The sequence below is a fragment of the Rana temporaria genome, chromosome 3 (genome assembly GCF_905171775.1).
Source record: "Rana temporaria chromosome 3, aRanTem1.1, whole genome shotgun sequence".
Taxonomy (NCBI): Eukaryota; Metazoa; Chordata; class Amphibia; order Anura; family Ranidae; genus Rana; species Rana temporaria.
In genome coordinates this window covers 493,023,192-493,042,540 of record NC_053491.1, presented here as the reverse complement: position 1 = coordinate 493,042,540, position 19,349 = coordinate 493,023,192, and the positions used below count along the sequence as shown (strand labels likewise).

Here is a 19,349-nt window from a genome sequence, read left to right as displayed (position 1 = left end):
AGGCTTCTAAAAGGGTAAACATCGGGTGCAATGCTGTGCGATCACTGATTACTCAGTCTTGTGTTAGGGAAGCAAATACATTGCTTCCCTAACACTGACCCGCCTCTCAGCCAAACAGGTGCATGAACGAGACATGAAGGACCCCAGTCGACGCCGTCACCTGCTGCCCCACCAAGACAGGGTAAGTGCCGGGCAGAGGGTGAGTGGGCGGGGGGGTCACACTGACTGCATTTAATGGGCACACTGGCAGCTTTTGAACCTTTGAGATTCATAGAACCCTGGTTTTGGGAGGCTGCCTTAGATTTTAAACAGTAAAAACAAATGCTTAAAATTATCCACCAAAAGAGGCTTTTCACTGATGAAGTCCATCGATGAAATGCGTTGAACAGGACCCACAGAAACACATTACACATCAGGCATTTGAATCATTGTACAGAACCATTATACCCCACCCTGTGTTATAAATTTCACTCAATACGGGTATATTTATCTCTGTAAAAAAAGCTATAGTAGAACAATTATCATCATTGAATCATTTTTAATATATTTCTTTATTTTATTATTTTTCATACATTTCGATTAGGTTCTGAATAAAGCAGTGTTTTCAGAGTCTTTGTAGGTAGACAGAAGATACATGGCTGCCCACTAGGTGTGGTCTCTGAAGAGCAGTGGTTGGCACCACTCTTGGCTTTGCTCTGACCACACCCGGGAGGTGATACTTCAATGCTATTTCAATAAGAGGGACTACATGCTCCCGGTGTATAGGCTTAGAGACACATAGGACACAAGGGACACATGGGACGCAAGGGGTGCAAGGGACACAAGGGATGCAAGGGACACAAGGGATGCAAGGGATGCATGGGATGCATGAGACACATGGGACACGAGGGACACAAGGGATGCAAGGGACACAAGGGACGCAAGGGATGCAAGGGAAACATGGGATGCAAGGGACACAAGGGGCGCAAGGGATGCAAGGGACACATGGGACGCAAGGGATACAAGGGATGCAAGGAATGCATTGGATGCATGGGACACATGGGACACAAGGGATGCAAGGGACACAAGGGACGCAAGGGATGCAAGGGAAACATGGGACACAAGGGACGCAAGGGATGCAAGGGACGCAAGGGACACATGGGACACGAGGGACACAAGGGACGCAAGGGATGCAAGGGATGCAAGGGACACAAGGGACGCAAGGGATGCAAGGGACACATGGGACATGAGGGACACAAGGGATGCAAGGGATGCAAGGGACACATGGGACGCAAGGGACGCAAGGGAAACATGGGATGCATGGGACACAAGGGATGCAAGGGACGCAAGGGATGCAAGGGAAACATGGGACGCAAGGGGTGCAAGGGACACAAGGGACGCAAGGGATGCAAGGGACACATGGGACATGAGGGACACAAGGGACACAAGGGATGCAAGGGACACATGGGACGCAAGGGACGCAAGGGACACATGGGACACAAGGGATGCAAGGGACACAAAGGATGCAAAGGGACACATGGGACAGGAGGGACACAAGGGACGCTAGGGATGCAAGGGACTAATGGGACGCAAGGGACAAATGGGACACAAGGGACACAAGAGACAAAAGGGGACACAAGGGACTAAAGGGACAAAGGGGACACAAGGGACAAAGGGGACACAAGGCACTAATGGGACACAAGGGACTAATGGGACACAAGGGTCACAAGGGACAAAGAGGGCACATGGTACACATGGGACAAAAGGTACAAAGGGGACACAAGGTACAAAGGGGACACAAGAGACTAATGGGACACAAGGGACTAATAGGACACAAGGGACACATGGGACACAAGGGACTAATGGGTTACATGGGACACAAGGGACACAAGGGTTACAAGGGACACAGGGGACAAAAGGGACACATGGGGGACATGGAACACAAGGAACACATGGGATACAAGGGACACATGGGACATAAGGGATACATGGGACGCATGGGAGACATGGGACACATGGGACATGAGGGACACAAGGGTCTGGGAACAAACTGCACTTTGACAACAGACAATTTAGTTCCTTCATGAGAAGAAGATTTCAGTTGTGGACACCAAGTCCATCCCATTCCCCAGATACTACAAATCCCAGCATGTCCTGCATGGTCAATGGATTGTCCTTCGCTGTTGATGGTGGAGGGGTCATGAGCAGAGGGAGACGTCAGATGCTTTCAGGAGTTTCGGCGGAGCAGGTTAGGACATTATCTTCTCGCATATATATCCATAACTCCGGGAACACTGAGTGTCATACCAGCTATCCGCATCAACCAGGTGAGCGCAGTCTTCACCTCCCACTTCATCTTCGTATTCATTAACATAATTATCAGGCTGACCGGGCTTCCAGAACCTGCGAGAAAAAAAGAGGAAACAGTGGCCGGGCCAAAGTACCGACTAGAACTGGTGATTTTTTATTTCTTTTTTAACCACTTCTATACCGGGCCTATTCCGGCACTTCTCTCCTCCATATAAAAATCATCATTTTTTTTTGCTAGAAAATTACTCAGAACCCCCAAACACTATTAGCTGGATTCATGTACAGTTCCGACGGCGTATCAGTAGATACGCCGTCGTAACTCCGAATCCGCGCCGTCGTACATTTAAGCGTATGCTCAAACTGAGATACGTTTAAATGTTGCAAAGATACGACCGGCGTAAGTCTCCTACGCCGTCGTATCTTAGCTGCCTATTTACGCGTGTACGCCGATTTACGCCTAGAATATGTAAATCAGCAGGATACGCCTATTCACGAACGTACGCACGCCCGTCGCAGTAAAGATACGCCGTTTACATAAGGCGTTTTCAGGCGTAAAGATAAACCACCAAAAAGATGTTAAGTATGGACGTCGGAACAGCGTCGTATTTTTCACGTTTTACGTCATTTGCGTAAGTCGTTTCAGAATAGGGCTGGGCGTAGGTTACGTTCACGTCGAAAGCATTGACTATTTGCGACGTGATTTGGAGCCGTTCGTTCGAAGCGTCATTTACGTGAGGTCACAAATAAGGCTAAAATGTCGCCAGATGGCTCCACCCCTAACAATTTAAGAACTGTCAGACGGCAGAGCAGGCAGTCAGTGGTTAGCCTTCATCATGGCTGGAGGTTTTTTTATTTTTGGGGGGTACGGCGGTGCGCCGGCCATCGTGACTGATGATGGATCTACATTTACATTTTTATTTTTAATAAAGGAATTTTCAAAAACTGTGTTTGTTTTTATTACTTTTTGACACTTTTTTTTTGGTGAATGCGTAGGGTTACTAATTACCCTATACTCAGTCACATGGGGGGGGACAGGATCTGGGAACCCCCTTGGTAAAGGGGCATCCAGATTCCATTAAGCCCCCTAGCCCGCAGACCCACCTTGTAGGGAAAAGGTTCTTGTCCCCATGAACATGAGTATGCGGTGCTTTGGGGTGGGGGAAGGCCAAAACCCCCTCCTGCCCCAAAGCACCCCATCATGTTAAGGGCACGTGGCCAGACATGGTATAGATTTTATGTCATTTTTTTTATGTCATTTTTTCTTAAAATTTGGGCATGGGGTTCCCCTTAAAATCCAAACCAGACTCAAACGGCCTGGAATGGATGGGGGGAGTGCCATCATTTTTAACATTTTTGTATTGCCGGCAATGGTCTTTTTTTCAATCTGCCATCAGTGGGGAAGCCCGCTGACAGCTGATGACTGATCCGTTGTTAAGGGCGTGGCAGCAGGCTTCCCAGCCCGCTCCTTAACAACCAGCTATCCACTGTGCGCTCGAGGGGCGAACAACCCGATTCTCGGGAGCTCTACTCTACTCTATAGAGAAGGGGTCTCCAAACTTTCTACTAGAAAATAAAATACTTTGCGTTGATGGAACATTCAGCTTGTGCAGCTATATAAGAGGTAGTCTGATATTTGGGGGGGGGGGTCATTGTCTTACTTTGGAGTCTTGTCCAAAGGAGTCCCGTCCACCCATTGCCAAGATCCATCTTGTTTTTTAAGACCGATCCACGAAGTCGATGAGCGTGATATTACACGTAGAAAATCCTTCAGAAAATAATATAGAAACGGTTACAATGTGACTTCTGATATTTTCTGTTTATTTTCTTATCAACCCTACAGTACTGCCCATCTCTGCACCGCAGGAGCTTACACTCCAATCTCCTCATCACAGTCAGTTGGATCCCACACACCAATCAGCAGGTCTGAACCCTGCCAGGCAAAACCAGGATTAGGTGCCCCAAAAGTTACAGCGGGACCGGCATTCTGAGCATATGTGCAATTAGTTTTGCTACAAATTGATGATCGAAAGTGTAACGGTCACCACCGTTTACGATTTTCCATTCCATCTCCCCACGACAGCTTATCCGACAATCCAGCCGGCAGGACCCATTGGATTTCCCCAGAATAACGCGACAGCACACAGCTCTGTTACTGGTTCCAAAAAGAATGACTACTTTTAATGGTAACTCAGCTTGTTATATACAGTTGAAACTAAGAGTGGACAATGACTCAGCTCCACCCACCACTTTACACATTCTTTTAGATAATGACATTCAGGTGAGTTAATTATCCCCCAGACGTCCTGACTCCGACAATAAGCCATTCACCTGCATAATACACATTCTTGTGTCAGACGTTCTGTCTCCGACAATAAGCTATTCACACCTGATACACAATACACAGACGTCTGACCTTTAGAGGGTGCTCAGTCACATTCCACATCTATCATCAATAGACTTTTCACACAAAACAGTGTCATTAGCATCACACAATGGAATGTCTTTGGAGCCCGACTCATTTAACACCTCAACAGTCTATTGACCTGTTCATAAGGAACAACTTGTAATATTCTAAGATATCCTGCAAAACATGAATTATCATTAATGTCCCATCTCATGTAATCCGAGATATCAGTTCTCAGTTATTCTATGCCCCTATCGGACATAGGATGACCCTAGACTCAAGAGTCATTGGTGAAGCTGGCACAGGAGTACCCCACATCCTTCAGAAGTCTCTGGGTGTTACGGGCCATTCCGTTAGAAAGAAAATTTGATTTCCTGAGATTTGCATGGACATGAATCCGAATGGACATAGTAACACCCAGGATATATGTAAAGACTATTCTTGGTTTGTTTGATTCTGAACCCAACATGTTAGTTGAGAGAGATGATCACATTGGCCTCTATACAATGTAGGAGACGGGCTGACTCCTGCTGGAGCTCCTGCTATTGTGAGAAGGTGTCCTGTGTTGTTGTTATGATAATGTATAATCTGCTGTGTGAAGCTTGGTGGCAACAAGTCTGACCTGTAGTGAAATCCTGATTTATGATAACAATGCCCAGGAGGGCCCAGAGTCACATCGGCTGCTTTAGGAGATTAGTTAATTAGCTCATGTTAATGTATGTTTCTGGTTACAGGTGTATTGTTAGAGTAATATGAGCAGGAGTGGGAACCTCCTCTTCTACTGTATATAAGACTTGTATTCTGGTTCTAATAAACAGTCCATGTTCAGCAACTAAACAAGTATCGTCTTGTTTGTTTGAAATCGGTGTAGAGTCCTCCCAGACTGATATACAGAGCTCTACTCTATAGAGCAGGGGTCTCCAAACTTTCTAAAGAAGGGGCCAGTTTACTGTTTTTCGGGCTTTAGGAGGCCCGGACTGTGCCCAGTGGGAGTAAACCATGCCCGATCTTTGGTATTAAGGGTGTAAAAAGTTGGGAGCAGTGGGAAGAATAGTGACCCATTTTTGTTTTCAGTAGAAGGAATTGTGCCCCATTGATGGTGTCAGTGGAAGGAATAGTGTTCCATTGTTGGTGTCAGTGGAAGGAATTGCGCCCCAATGTTGGTGTCAGTGCAAGGAATAGTGCTCCATTGCTGGTGTCAGTGGATGGAATAGTGCTCCATTGTTGGTGTCAGTGGAAGGAATTGCACCCCAATGTTGGTGTCAGTGCAAAGAATCGTGCTCCATTGTTGGTGTCAATGGAAGGAATAGTGTCCCATTGATGGTGTCAGTGGAAGGAATTATGTCCCATTGTTGGTGTCAGTGGATGGAATAGTGCTCCAATGTTGGTGCCAGTGGAAGGAATAGTGCTCCATTGATGGTGTCAGTGGAAGGAATTGTGTCCCATTGATGGTGTCAGTGGAAGGAATAGAGCTCCATTGTTGGTGTCAGCAGAAGGAATAGTGCTCCATTGTTGGTGTCAGTGGAAGGAATTGTGTACCATTGATGGTGCCAGTGGAAGGAATAGTGCTCCATTGTTGGTGTCAGTGGCAGGAATAATACATCAAGGGCCAGATAAAGTCAAGCAAAGGGCCACATCTGGCCCCAGGGCTGCAGTTTGGAGACCACTGCTATAGAGGGACTTTGTGTTCCTCTGTATGCAGGAAATCCGTTAACATCTTCAGTTCTTGTCCTTGTCCGCATGCACACCCTCTACCATTCATTACCACCTTATTACACATCTCAAAAAATATAAATATTCATTACATTCTCCTCCTGTCTACACTCACCATCTCTTCCTGGCTATTAATGACCACCAGGTGGGCTTTCTTGTCCTCACAGCTTTTCTTGGCATCCATCCATGGTTGTATTTTAGGGAACCGGTAGTAGCAGCTTGTGCCTTGGTGCAGCCAGCCTTTATCACACAATGGATCCACCGAACCTGAGAGAAAGGAGAATAACCGAGAAGGGAAGAGAGTTATATAGTTGGTAAGGTTGAATAAAGATATCGGTCCCTCCAGTTCAACATGTGTGTTTATATCACGACCATTTCCATATACCTGTACATTGAGTTCACTAAGGAAAAGTCTTATGAGTTTATCTACACTCCCCACTCACACTACCAACCCTACTACTATCCTTACCCCTCTGACAGTATCACTATTCACACCCCACCCCCAACTGAGGTCCCCATATTAGGAGTCCTTCATCTTTCATAGCTAAGGTCCTCAAGCCCTCATAACTTAGGTCCTCCAGCCCCCCTAACGGAACTCCTCAATCTTCCATAAATGAGATCCTCCATCCCCCAAAACTGAGGTCCTTCAACCCCCCTAACTGTGATCCTCCATCCCCCATAACTAAGTTCTTTCATCCCCCATAACATGGTCCTCCATCCCCCATAATGGAGGTCCCCCAGCCCTCCTAACTGAGATCCCCCCATCCTCCATAACTGAGGTCCTCCATCCCCCATAACTCAGGTCCTTCATTCCCAATGTAACATAAGGGCCCATGGGACCCAGAAGCTCCCCGATGCCTCTTACAGTTGTGTTCAAAATTATTCAACCCCCCAATGCTGTAAAGGGTTTTAGGGAATTTAGTGTACATTTGTAATTGTATTCAGAATTAAATCCTACAAGGACTTCTTAAAGAACCATATGCAACTAAAATGACATCAATTGGTTTTGTAATACAGTAGTAAATGTTTCTTTTGTGAATTCTTCATTTACACAATTATTCAACCCCTTAAAAAGACTACCACTCTGAAGAACAGAGGTTCATTGAAGTGTTTTCAATCAGATATTGAAAACACCTGTGGATGTCAGGGAGCAGCAATAAAGCCTAATAAGCACCAATTAGGCAGCTTTAAAATGACTGTGATACTCAGCTCCTTCTAGACATTTACTGGTGTGGTTACAAACATGGTGAAGTCAAGAGAATGGTCCAGGAAGACAAGAGAAGAGGTGATTACTCTTCACAGGAAGGGCAATGGCTATAAGAAGATTGCAAAGATGTTAAACATACCAAGAGACACCATAGGAAGCATCATTCGCAAATTCAAGGCAAAGGGCACTGTTGAAACGCTACCTGGTCGTGGCAGAAAGAAGATGCTGACTTCGACTGCTGTGCGCTACCTGAAGCGTAGAGTGGAGAAAAGTCCCCTTGTGACTGCTGAGGAACTGAGAAAAGATTTGTCAGATGTGGGTACTGAAGTCTCTGCTCAGACAATACGGCGCACACTGCATAATGAAGGCCTCCATGCCAGAACTCCCAGGCGCACCCCCTTGCTGTCTCCAAAGAATAAGAAGAGTCGACTGCAGTATGCCAAAAGTCATGTGGACAAACCACAGAAGTTTTGGGATTGTGTTCTGTGGACTGATGAAACAAAATTAGAAGTGTTTGGGCCCATGGATCAACGCTATGTTTGGAGGAGGAAGAACAAGGCCTATGATGAAAAGAACACCTTGCCTACTGTGAAGCATGGTGGGGGGTCAATCATGCTTTGGTGCTGTTTTGCTTCTGCAGGTACAGGGAAGCTTCAGCGTGTGCAAGGTACCATGAATTCTCTTCAGTACCAGGAGATATTGGATGACAATGTGATGCAGTCCGTCACAAACCTGAGGCTTGGGAGACGTTGGACCTTTCAACAGGACAATGATCCCAAGCATACCTCCAAGTCCACTAGAGCATGGTTGCAGATTAAAGGCTGGAACATTTTGGAGTGGCCATCACAGTCACCAGACTTAAATCCGATTGAGAACCTCTGGTGGGAATTAAAGAAAGCAGTTGCAGTGTGCAAGCCTAAGAATGTGACTGAACTGGAGGCTTTTGCCCATGACGAATGGGCGAAGATACCCGTAGATCGCTGCAAGACACTTGTGTCAAGCTATGCTTCAAGTTTAAAAGCTGTTATAACTGTAAAAGGATGTTGTACTAAGTACTAAGATTGAATGTCACTCGGGGGTTGAATAAAACTGATAATGATGTGAGCACAGAAAAGACATTTGTGGTTATTTCATTATAAATGTTATGTTATATTTGTCTGACCTACACGTGCCTCTTTGATGTAATTGTAAGCAGGATGACTGAATGATCAAAATCAATGTCAAACTGGGCAAAACAATCAATTTCAGTGGGGGTTGAATAATTTTGAATACAACTGTATGTGTAGATCACCCTGTGTCTCTAATAGGGGCACATGGTGAATGAGAACCCCACTCGGTATATATTGTATATATTTTTTATATATTGTGTGTTGGATGTAGCTGGAGATCGCCTACAGACAGCTGCTAGACTCTGCTCAGCAGCAGGGTGGGGCTCCCTTTGCCTGGGACTATCAGGAAATATCAGCTGACAACTCTGAAATTCTGGCTGATGAGTCGGCAGTGGAAAATCTGAAGATTCCCATCCCTAAAGCCGCAGCGAATGATGTGGAGTTCCAGGGGGCTGGGGCAGTTGGCTCATCTCCCCAGCCACATATTACAGAATGTATGGACTTAATGGACTGTTCAGAGGTTGTTATGGATTATGCATCGCCAGCTCAAGTACTGGCAACAGGGCAGAGTGCTGCCAATCTCTGCCCAGCACCCAACAAGCTGAGGTTGTAAAGCTTTTACTCCCAGATGAATCACTGGCAGCAGGGCAGTATGCTACTGGCCGCTGCACACAACTGCAGCTTAAGCTGATATCGGTGGATGGGACTGTGGTCTCCACTCACAGCAGCCCAGCAGAAGAGCTGGCAACAGAGCAGATTGCCACAGGCCTCTGCTCCTAACTAACAGAAGAGGAAGTTCCTGTGGTAGTGGATGGGACTTCGGTCTTCACTGACACAACCCCAGAAAATGGTGCGGCACTGAGACTGGAGGATGTCAGCATTGCTTTGCAAGCACCGGGGGATTTTCCCCTACCACATGTGGATGGAACTTCAGTCTCCACTTAAACACCCCAGGGATGGGGGGCAGTTGGCCCAGATCCCCAACAGCATGATATACTGAGCCCAGTCACCCTGTCTTCTCTCCAGCGGCTGAAAGGACTCCAGGGAGAAGGGCCAGTCCAGGCCTCTCCCCAGCGGCAGGCATGTTCTCTGAGAGAGGCAGAGGTTGGCTGGGTGAGTAATGCTCTGTTTGGAGCAATTTATTTGGGGTACTGTATGGATACCAGCATTGGAGGACTGGAACTATGGACTAACTTCGGAGTCTACCCGTCTGGGGTCTCCTCCTGTGTTAGTCTCCTGCCGAAAGGGGAGAGATGTAACGGAAGGGCCCATGGGACCCAGAATCTCCCCGATGCCTCTTATGTGTAGATCACCCTGTGTCTCTAATAGGGGCACAGGGTGAATGAGAACCCCACTCGTTATATATTGTATATATTGTATATATATTGTGTGTTGGATGTAGTGTACTATAAAGCTTGCTGTGATTGCATTCTATTGTCTATTGTGGTGATTAAGTCTGCTACTGTGAAATGTGTATTGAATCCAGACTAACTTCTAAGGATCTTTCATTGTGGCTTGTGCTAATTGACCCTGTATTGTGTGAAGGTCTATTGATGAAATGTGTATTGTGAGTTATTGTATTGTGCTAGAAAGAGAGGAGGAGAGGAGAGGTGGAACCTTGACCAATGTCCAACTTGGATTGGCAGGGGGCAGGCCTCCTTTAAATACCCAGGGTCAGCCAAGCTGGGGGGAAGTTGTCGGGTGGAAGAGCTGGAGTGGGAGAGTGTGGAGGCTGTTGGGGCCCATCGGGAGCTCCCCAATCTGGGGGGGGGGGGTGACCCTGGGCTGGGGCTCGGGTGCATCCAGGAGGATTCACAAGATCCTGGAAGGAGAGGCACATGCGAGTGCAAAGAGAGGGCAGCGGGAGAGAACACTGTTAAGAGACTCCAGGGAAGACAACTGGTCGCAGCCTAGAGGGCTGGTGAGTGAGCACAGTTGGGAGGACTGGGGGGGGGGGGGCAGGCCTGAGAGAACTGTGAGTTTGATGGTTGAGAGATGGGTGCAGGACCAGAAGAGAGGACTGTGGGAAGGGCAGTGGAAAGAGGCTGGCTGTCAGGGCCTGAAGAGAGCTATCTGGGATTGGTAGCTGAATAGAGGACAGTTAGCACCTGAACAATTTCTACACCACAGGGGCCCCTGCCCGCAAAAGGCAATCCACTAAGGCCTGGCTGAGTTAGTGTCAGGCCTAACCATGCAGTGCTAGCTAGTCTGGAGGAGTAACAGTCTGCAGCAAGCGAAGTGATGGAGGAGTAAGGGAAAGAGGTCTTAAGCAAGAGTTTGTGCTGGAGAGAAGACTGGAGTGTATATACAGGAGTGTCTATAGAAGTCCCAAGCAAGTTACACTAAATCTCCTGGACATCCCATAATTTCCCTTTCCCTTCCAAGATCAATGCCCTCAATAAAACAAAAAAAACAAAGCTTATGGACTGTTCTATGTCTCTGAGTGCCTGAGAGATTGAATGCCGGGATGGGCAGGGTGTCAGGTGAACCACAAAATTCAGCAACCCCTACGGGGGCGTGGCTACATCATATATCCCAGACCTGAAAAGGCCGGGCAGAGTGGAGCATTGTGACTTCATTGGCATTTGGGGAAATGATGGCTTGGTAGGTAAGATGTATAAGATACACTTACTGTTCCCTTTCCAGATCTCATCAGCCAGGTCACCCAGAGCTGCCAAAATCCTCTGATGATCATTGGATAAAGAACCTGAAATAAAAATAAATGAATATGTCAGCTTTTCCTTTACAGGGGAGGAGAGATGAGTTTTAGATGATTCTGATGGGGCTTTAATGTAAGGTGTGAAAAGATGGAGCAGACCCCAAAAGTAAGACCCCGGGAAAAGAGAGCGCTAGGAAGAAATGGACAACCGCTTCATTTGTAACCAGTTCAGCTAAAAATGGTTCGAAAAAATGATAGATTTTGCCATTAGTAACATTTTGATGGAATGGAAACTCTCAATTGCCTAAATAAAAATTGGCTTTAAAAAAAAAAAGCAACCTACCTTTTATTTCAATTGTGTTTTTGAGGGGGGAGGGGTTGTTTGAGATGTGTTTCATTTGTTTTTGTTTAGGGGTCTTGTAACGGAATGACCCATGACAAACAGAGACTTTGCAAGGATGAGGGGTACTCCTATACCGGCGTCACCAAGGAGTCTTATGTCTAGGGTCACCTTATGTCCGATAGGGCCATAGGGTGACTGAGAAATTATATGCTAAATTACAGGACAGGGGACATCACTGATAGCTCATATTTCAGGAAATATTGCGAAGTGTTGGTTTATTCTATGACTCATCTCTCTGTGTAGACTGTTGACATGCTAATTGAGTCTGGTCCAGGATCTCTCATGATGTATGCTAAATACTGTTGTGTGTGTGGAATGGAACTTGTCAAGCTGTATGCGGAGACAGAACGTCTGTCTAAAGATGTGGTTTGAGGGGAATGCATTGTGTGATGGTGTTTTGTTTGAATTCTGTTAATGAAGGAATGTGACTTCTCGGGTGCAGTGATTAGGTCATGATAATTATAGACCGGCGCCGGAATGACTGGAATGTTTAGCAATTAGCCCATCTGAAGGTGTATTGAAGCCCCCCCAGGGTGTGATGTGTGGGTGGAGAGTTTGATTGTTCCTTTCATGCTTGAACTGTATATAAACTTGAGAGCTAACCATTAAAATTGTCTTGCATTTGAAACCAGAACACAGAGCAAGTCTCATTATTCTGGGAAATGGGATGTCTGATGTCTGTTGGATGGTTGGAGTGTCAGATGAGCTGTCGTGGGTTGATGGAAGGTCGTAAACGGTGGTGACCGTTACAGGTCTATTTCTATTAAAAAGACGTTTCACTGTCCAAGTGGAACTGAAGAAAGCAAACCCTTCTCTCTACAGATTTGGGTTCTTCACATCTCCACCAGGAAAGCCTGATTCAGGTATTGGGAGATGGACATTTTAGGTTTGTAGGAAGGTTCAAGCATGTGCTAGTTAGGTGCTGACCGGACAGGAGAATAAGGGTTAATATTCTTCCTGGTTCTCTGGTTTTGGCAGGTTGCCTTTAGGTCTGACCCACTGGTCTTGTGATAATAAAGACAGTGGTCCGGAATGGAGAGTTCGGGCCTGAGAGTATCAGATCTCTGGCCTGAGAGTATCAGATCTCTGGCCTGAGAGTATCAGATCTCGGGCCTGAGAGTATCAGATCTTGGGCCTGAGAGTATCAGAGCTCGGGCCTGAGAGTATCAGAACTCGAGCCTGAGATTATCAGAGCTCGGGCCTGAGAGTATCAGGCCCCGTACACACGGCCGAGGAACTCGACGTGCCAAGCACGTCGAGTTCCTCGTCGAGTTCTGGGATGAAGCCGCCGAGGAGCTCGGCGGGCCGCCTTCTCCCATAGAACAACGAGAAAATAGAGAACATGTTCTCTATTTTCTCGACGAGCTCCTCGGCGGCTCCATCGAGCCAAAAGTGTACAGACGACAGAGTTTCTCGGCAGAATCCAGGTTTTGACCGAGTTTCTCGGTGAATTCTGCCGAGAAACTCTGTCGTGTGTACGAGGCCTCAGAGCTCGGGTCTGAGAGTATCAGAGCTCGGGCCTGAGAGTATCAGAGCTTGGGTCGGAGAGTATGAGAGCCCGGGCCTGAGAGTATGAGAGCCCGGGCCTGAGATTATTAGAGTCCGGGCCTGAGAGTATCAGAGCTCGGGCCTGAGAGTATCAGAGCTCGGGCCTGAGAGTATCAGAGTCTGGGCCTGAGAGTATCAGAGCTCGGGTCTGAGAGTATCAGAGCTCGGGCCTGAGAGTATCAGAGCTCGGGTCAGAGAATATGAGAGCCCGGGCCTGAGAGTATGAGAGCCCAGGCCTGAGATTATTAGAGTCCGGGCCTGAGAGTATCAGAGCTCGGGCCTGAGAGTATCAGAGTCTGGGCCTGAGAGTATCAGAGTCTGGGCCTGAGAGTATCAGAGTCTGGGCCTGAGAGTATCAGAGCTTGGGCCTAAGAGTATCAGAGCTCGGGCCTGAGTGTATCAGATCTCAGGCCTGAGAGTATCAGAGCTCGGGCCTGAGAGTATCAGAGCTTGGGCCAGAGAGTATGAGAGCCCGGGCCTGAGAGTATCAGAGCTCGGGCCTGAGTGTATCAGATCTCAGGCCTGAGAGTATCAGAGCTCGGGCCTGAGAGTATCAGAGCTTGGGCCAGAGAGTATGAGAGCCCGGGCCTGAGAGTATCAGAGCTCGGGCCTGAGTGTATCAGATCTCAGGCCTGAGAGTATCAGAGCTCGGGCCTGAGAGTATCAGAGCTCGGGCCAGAGAGTATGAGAGCCCGGGCCTGAGAGTATCAGAGCTCAGGCCTGAGTGTATCAGATCTCAGGCCTGAGAGTATCAGAGCTCGGGCCTGAGAGTATCAGAGCTCGGGCCAGAGAGTATGAGAGCCCGGGCCTGAGAGTATCAGAGCTTGGGCCAGAGAGTATGAGAGCCCGGGCCTGAGAGTATCAGAGCTCGGGTCAGAGATTATTAGAGTCTGGGCCTGAGAGTATCAGAGTCTGGGCCTGAGAGTATCAGAGTCTGGGCATGAGAGTATTAGAGCTTGGGCCTGAGAGTATCAGAGCCCAGGCCTGAGATTATTAGAGTCTGGGCCTGAGAGTATCAGAGTCTGGGCCTGAGAGTATCAGAGTCTGGGCATGAGAGTATCAGAGTCTGGGCCTGAGAGCATGAGACTTCCGGCCTGAGTGTATCAGATCTCAGGCCTGAGAGTATCAGAGCTCGGGCCTGAGAGTATCAGAGCTCGGGCCAGAGAGTATGAGAGCCCGGGCCTGAGAGTATCAGAACTTGGGCCAGAGAGTATGAGAGCCCAGGCCTGAGAGTATCAGAGCTCTCAAGTATACTCTAAAAATTTAAGCCACATGGGAACCCTGGGCACAACATGTAGGTGTCACAGATCAGCTGCGGAGCCGATCTGTGTCTTACCTTTACTGCTGTAGGTTCGGTTGGCACCTGTTGTTCCACATGCTTGTGTTCAGCTCTAGCTGCACTCAGCAGCAACTATGTGTGTCACCGGCTTCACCTGTTGTTTAATATATCCTTCCTTCCTGCTACTTCCTGTCCAGCCCCCCATGTGCCTCGCTATTTAAATTCCTCTCAGACCAGTTTCTGGTTGCTTGAGCAACATTTGTTTCTGAGCACCCTTCCTGTAACCTGCTTAACCTGACTTCTCGTGAACTGAACTCTTGTGTACCGACTCTGCGAGTTCTCCTGATTACGTTGTCTGCTGCCCACCCCGACCTTGGGTCGCTATCCGGCTCTCCTTTGCTTTATCCATCTATCCATGTTTCTTCTGGTACTCTCCTCGCAAGCAGGGTGAACACGGGGGTCGTGACATGGGGTCAGCACGTAGCTAAGCCCAAACCCTTGTGAGGGGGTCCCTGGCAGAATACCAGCTGGCCCTTAGATTCCACACCCTGGGGGATCCTGTGTCACCTGCTCGCCTGTGGGCTCACATCAGTACCATTGTGACAGTAGGCATCTCTCTCTACCATCTCTAGGCCAGACCAGGATCCCCCACAACCTAATGTTAGGCAATTCCTAATTCCCATTTCTCTCTCCACTCTCTACTTTTTCTCTCTTTTCTCTACCTTTATTTGACTTCTGAATACATTGGGTAACAGAAGTGTATAGGAACGTTTGAATTTTTTTCACGGTTGTATTATTGAAATATCCTGTCCATTGGAAGCTGACATGTATAGAAGGGCGGGGGGTGTAGGACCAGGCATGGAGACCCACACCTGGCACAGCTAGATCCCCTTGGGGTGCCGGGTGCTAAAGGGGTTCCCCCGGGAGCGCCCTACCCTGGCCAGACCTAGTCGTAATCTTTGGCTTCCTGTCGCCCAACATTCCCCGGAGTACGACTCCGGATAATGCTTCGGGCAAGGTTGACAATTTTCGAGTTTTTCAATTGTTTGCCGATGTCCTCGAAAGGCTCCTCGCCTCAGTTCCTCCTAGTAATTGTTAATTCCCCTGGACTTCCTCTTGGAATCCCCCTGTTTCTTATCCTGTGAGAACAAATTCATTTCCTGTTGTACCAATGTTCAGATTGCTTATTTATGTTATTCTTTTTAATAAAATTAAAACTTTTGAAATAAGACAAAAAAAAAAGAGCCCCTGAACGAATGTGAATGAGAGCACGTAATGGAGAGTATTGTGGAGTCGCACCCATGAGCTATAGTAGAATTCTTATGTTGTATGACACTAGTAATAATTATATTTATAAATTATTATTACTAGTCAACCAACATTCAAATTCTTCTATAGCCTATGGGCCGAGCATTTGACCGGGAAATGTACGATCGCGGCGTCGTAAAGTTTAGCTGCTTGTCGAATCTTCTTAGAACTTTTGACAGACACCATAAGCCTTCAATGACAGATGCAACATTTGTATGTTTTTCGCTGCTTCGTGTAATGCAAAAAAATAAATAAAATAAAAAAACGGGAGGGGACCAGCCGGGCCTGTAAGGGGCCCTGGGGACCATTGGGCCCCGTACAGGTGTTATGCAAAAATAAATAAATAATGTGACAGACTCAGCTGGGACAGAGGCTTTTGGAGGGGACTGAATGCTAGCCTATTGCCTTGCGATCATGGGCTCTGGCATTTGGGGGAACGGTGCTCTTTGTGAGCTGGGGACCCTGTATATGCCATTAGAGTGACTGATTCATACTGTTGGGACATACAGTGTAAGGAGATGCTAATGCCATCCTCTCCAGCCATCTGTCTGTTCTCTGTGCTAATTGACGCTGCTATTGTGTGAAGATGTCCTGTGTTTACACTTATGATAATGTGTATTGTATAGCAGGGTGAGCGAGGAGACGTGACGTCTACCGTGAAAGGTCACATCTATGAGTCGCCTAGTCTGAGTAAATGATTTAGTTAATTAGCTCATGTTAATTTATGTTCTGGTTACCTCCTCTTTAAACTGTATATAAGGTTGTATTCTTGATTCTATTACTCCATGTTCAGCAGACAAACAAGTCTCGTCTCGTTGTGTGCTTGAGAGCAGCTGGAATATCTGATATCTCTATACAGATTGATAGGAAGCGGTATATGACGGAAGCACTCAAGCGGAGTGTGGGACGTTATGTTACAAATAATAATAAAAAAAAACAGGAGGGGACCACCCGGGCCTGTAAGGGGCCTTGGGGACCATCAGGCCCCTTACAGGTGTATTGCAAAAAATTGATACATTTAAAAGAAAAACAGTAAGGGGCCCTGTGGACCATTGGGCCCCTTACAGGTGTAATGCAAAACAAAAAAAACGTGATAGTGTGTATTGTATAGCAGGTGAGCGAGGAGACGTGACATCTACCGTGAAAGGTCACATCTATGAGTCGCCTAGTTTGGGTAAATGATTAGTTAATTAGCTCATGTTAATTTATGTTCTGGTTACCTCCTCTTTAAACTGTATATAAGGTTGTATTCTTGGTTCTATTAAACACTCCATGTTCAGCAGACAAACAAGTCTTGTCTCGTTGTGTGCTTGAGAGCAGCTGGAATATCTGATATCTATATCCAGACTGATAGGAAGCGGTATATGATGGAAGCACTCAAGCGGAGTGTGGGACGTTATGTTACAAATAATAATAAAAAAAACCCGGGAGGGGACCACCCGGGCCTGTAAGGGGCCCTGGGGACCATCAGGCCCCTTACAGGTGTAATGCAAAAAAATTGATACATTTAAAATAAAAACAGTAGGGGGCCAGCTGGGCCTGTAAGGGGCCCGGGGGACCATCGGGCCCCTTACAAGTGTAATGCAAAAAAAAACATGATAATGTGTATTGTATAGCAGGTGAGCAAGGAGACGTGACGTCTACCGTGAAAGGTCACATCTATGAGTCGCCTAGTCTGGGTAAATGATTAGTTAATTAGCTCATGTTCATTTATGTTCTGGTTACCTCCTTTTTAAACGGTATATAAGGTTGTATTTTTGGTTCTATTAAACTCTCCATGTTCAGCAGACAAACAAGTCTTGTCTCGTTGTGTGCTTGTGAGCAGCTGGAATATCTGATATCTCTATCCAGACTGATAGGAAGCAGTATATGACGGAAGCACTCAAGTGGAGTGTGGGACGTTCCGTTACAAATAATAATAAAATAAAACGTGAGGGGACCACATTTGGGCCTGTAAGGGGCCCGGGGGACCATCGGGCCCCTTACAGGTGTAATGCAAAAAATCGATAAATTTAAAAGAAAAACAGTAGGGGGGCCATCTGGGCCTGTAAGGGGCCCTGGGGACCATTGGGCCCCTTACAGGTGTAATGCAAAAATAAATAAATAATAATTAAAAAAAAAAACGGGAGGGGACCAGCCAGCCTGTAAGGGGCCCTGGGGGCCATCGGGCCCCTTACAGGTGTAATGCAAAGAATACATTTAAAAAAACAGTAGGGGGGGCATCTGGGCCTGTAAGGGGCCCTGGGGACCATTGGGCCCCTTACAGGTGTAATGCAAAAATAAATAAATAATCATTTAAAAAAAAACGGGAGGGGACCAGCCGGCCTGTAAGGGGCCCTGGAGACCATCGGGCCCCTTACAGATGTAATGCAAAAAATCGATAAATTTAAAAGAAAAACAGTAGGGGGGCCAGCTGGGCCTGTAAGGGACCCTGGGGACCATTGGACCCCTTACAGGAGTAATGCAAAAAATCAATAAAAAAAAAACGGGAGGGGGGCCAGCTGGGCCTGTAAGGGGCCCTGGGGACCATCGGGTTCCTTACAGGTGTAATGCAAAAAATCGATACATTTAGAAGAAAAACAGTAGGGGGACCAGCTGGGCCTGTAAGGGGCCCTGGGGACCATCGAGCCCCTTACAGATGTAATGCAAAAAATTTATAAATTTAAACGAAAAACAGTAGGGGGGCCAGCTGGACCTGTAAGGGGCCCTGGGGACCATTGGGCCCCTTACAGGAGTAATGCAAAAAATCAATTTAAAAAAAGGGGAGGGGGGCCAGCTGGGCCTGTAAGGGGCCCTGGGGACCATCGGGCCCCTTACAGGTGTAATGCAAAAAATCGATACATTTAAAAGAAAACCAGTAGGGGGGCCAGCTGGACCTGTAAGGGACCCTGGGGACCATCGGGTCCCTTACAGGTGTAATGCAAAAATAAATAAATAATAATAAAAAAAAAACAGGAGGGGGCCAGCCGACCTGTAAGAGGCCCTGGGGACCATCGGGCCCCTTACAGGTGTAATGCAAACAAATAAATAAACGTGAGGGGGGCCAGTTAGGCCCCTTACAGGTGTAATGCCTGTACCCTCCCGATGGCGGCCCTGGGTCCGGTAATCAGGATCTGTTGGTATCGGGACAGCTGGAGGCTTTGATAGGGTCATCTACTGAGACCATTATAGGTCCCCCTTCATTATTAGAATCTGTAATTACCTGCTATTTCATCAGATAAGATACGTTTCATGGAAGACTCAATTTCCACCACTTTACTCATCACATCCGATTCTGCAGAAAAAGATACACCAATATCGGGTTATAAATACAATTTTCTCGTGTTCCTACATCCCCGTGAGCCCCACACATAGCACATCGGATTTATCCCGAGTGCGTTGAGGGGTCATAGCTCCCCACTCTCTACATAACCCCTCTTTACAACAACCC

At 47.2% G+C, this 19,349-nt stretch overlaps 1 protein-coding gene across 1 annotated transcript in view; it reads right to left on the bottom strand.

The window, feature by feature from the left end:
* Nucleotides 1-532: 532 nt before the first annotated feature.
* Nucleotides 533-19,349, bottom strand: part of LOC120933816 (asialoglycoprotein receptor 1-like) — a 70,759-nt gene continuing 51,942 nt past the window's right edge. Inside the window, exons 5-9 of the mRNA XM_040347214.1 lie at nucleotides 19,122-19,193; nucleotides 11,355-11,429; nucleotides 6,522-6,673; nucleotides 3,948-4,054; nucleotides 533-2,382 (exon numbers count right to left, since the gene is read on the bottom strand). Of these exons, the coding sequence (XP_040203148.1) occupies nucleotides 2,229-2,382; nucleotides 3,948-4,054; nucleotides 6,522-6,673; nucleotides 11,355-11,429; nucleotides 19,122-19,193 (560 nt within the window). The 3' untranslated portion in view covers nucleotides 533-2,228. The remainder of the gene's footprint in view (nucleotides 2,383-3,947; nucleotides 4,055-6,521; nucleotides 6,674-11,354; nucleotides 11,430-19,121; nucleotides 19,194-19,349) is intronic.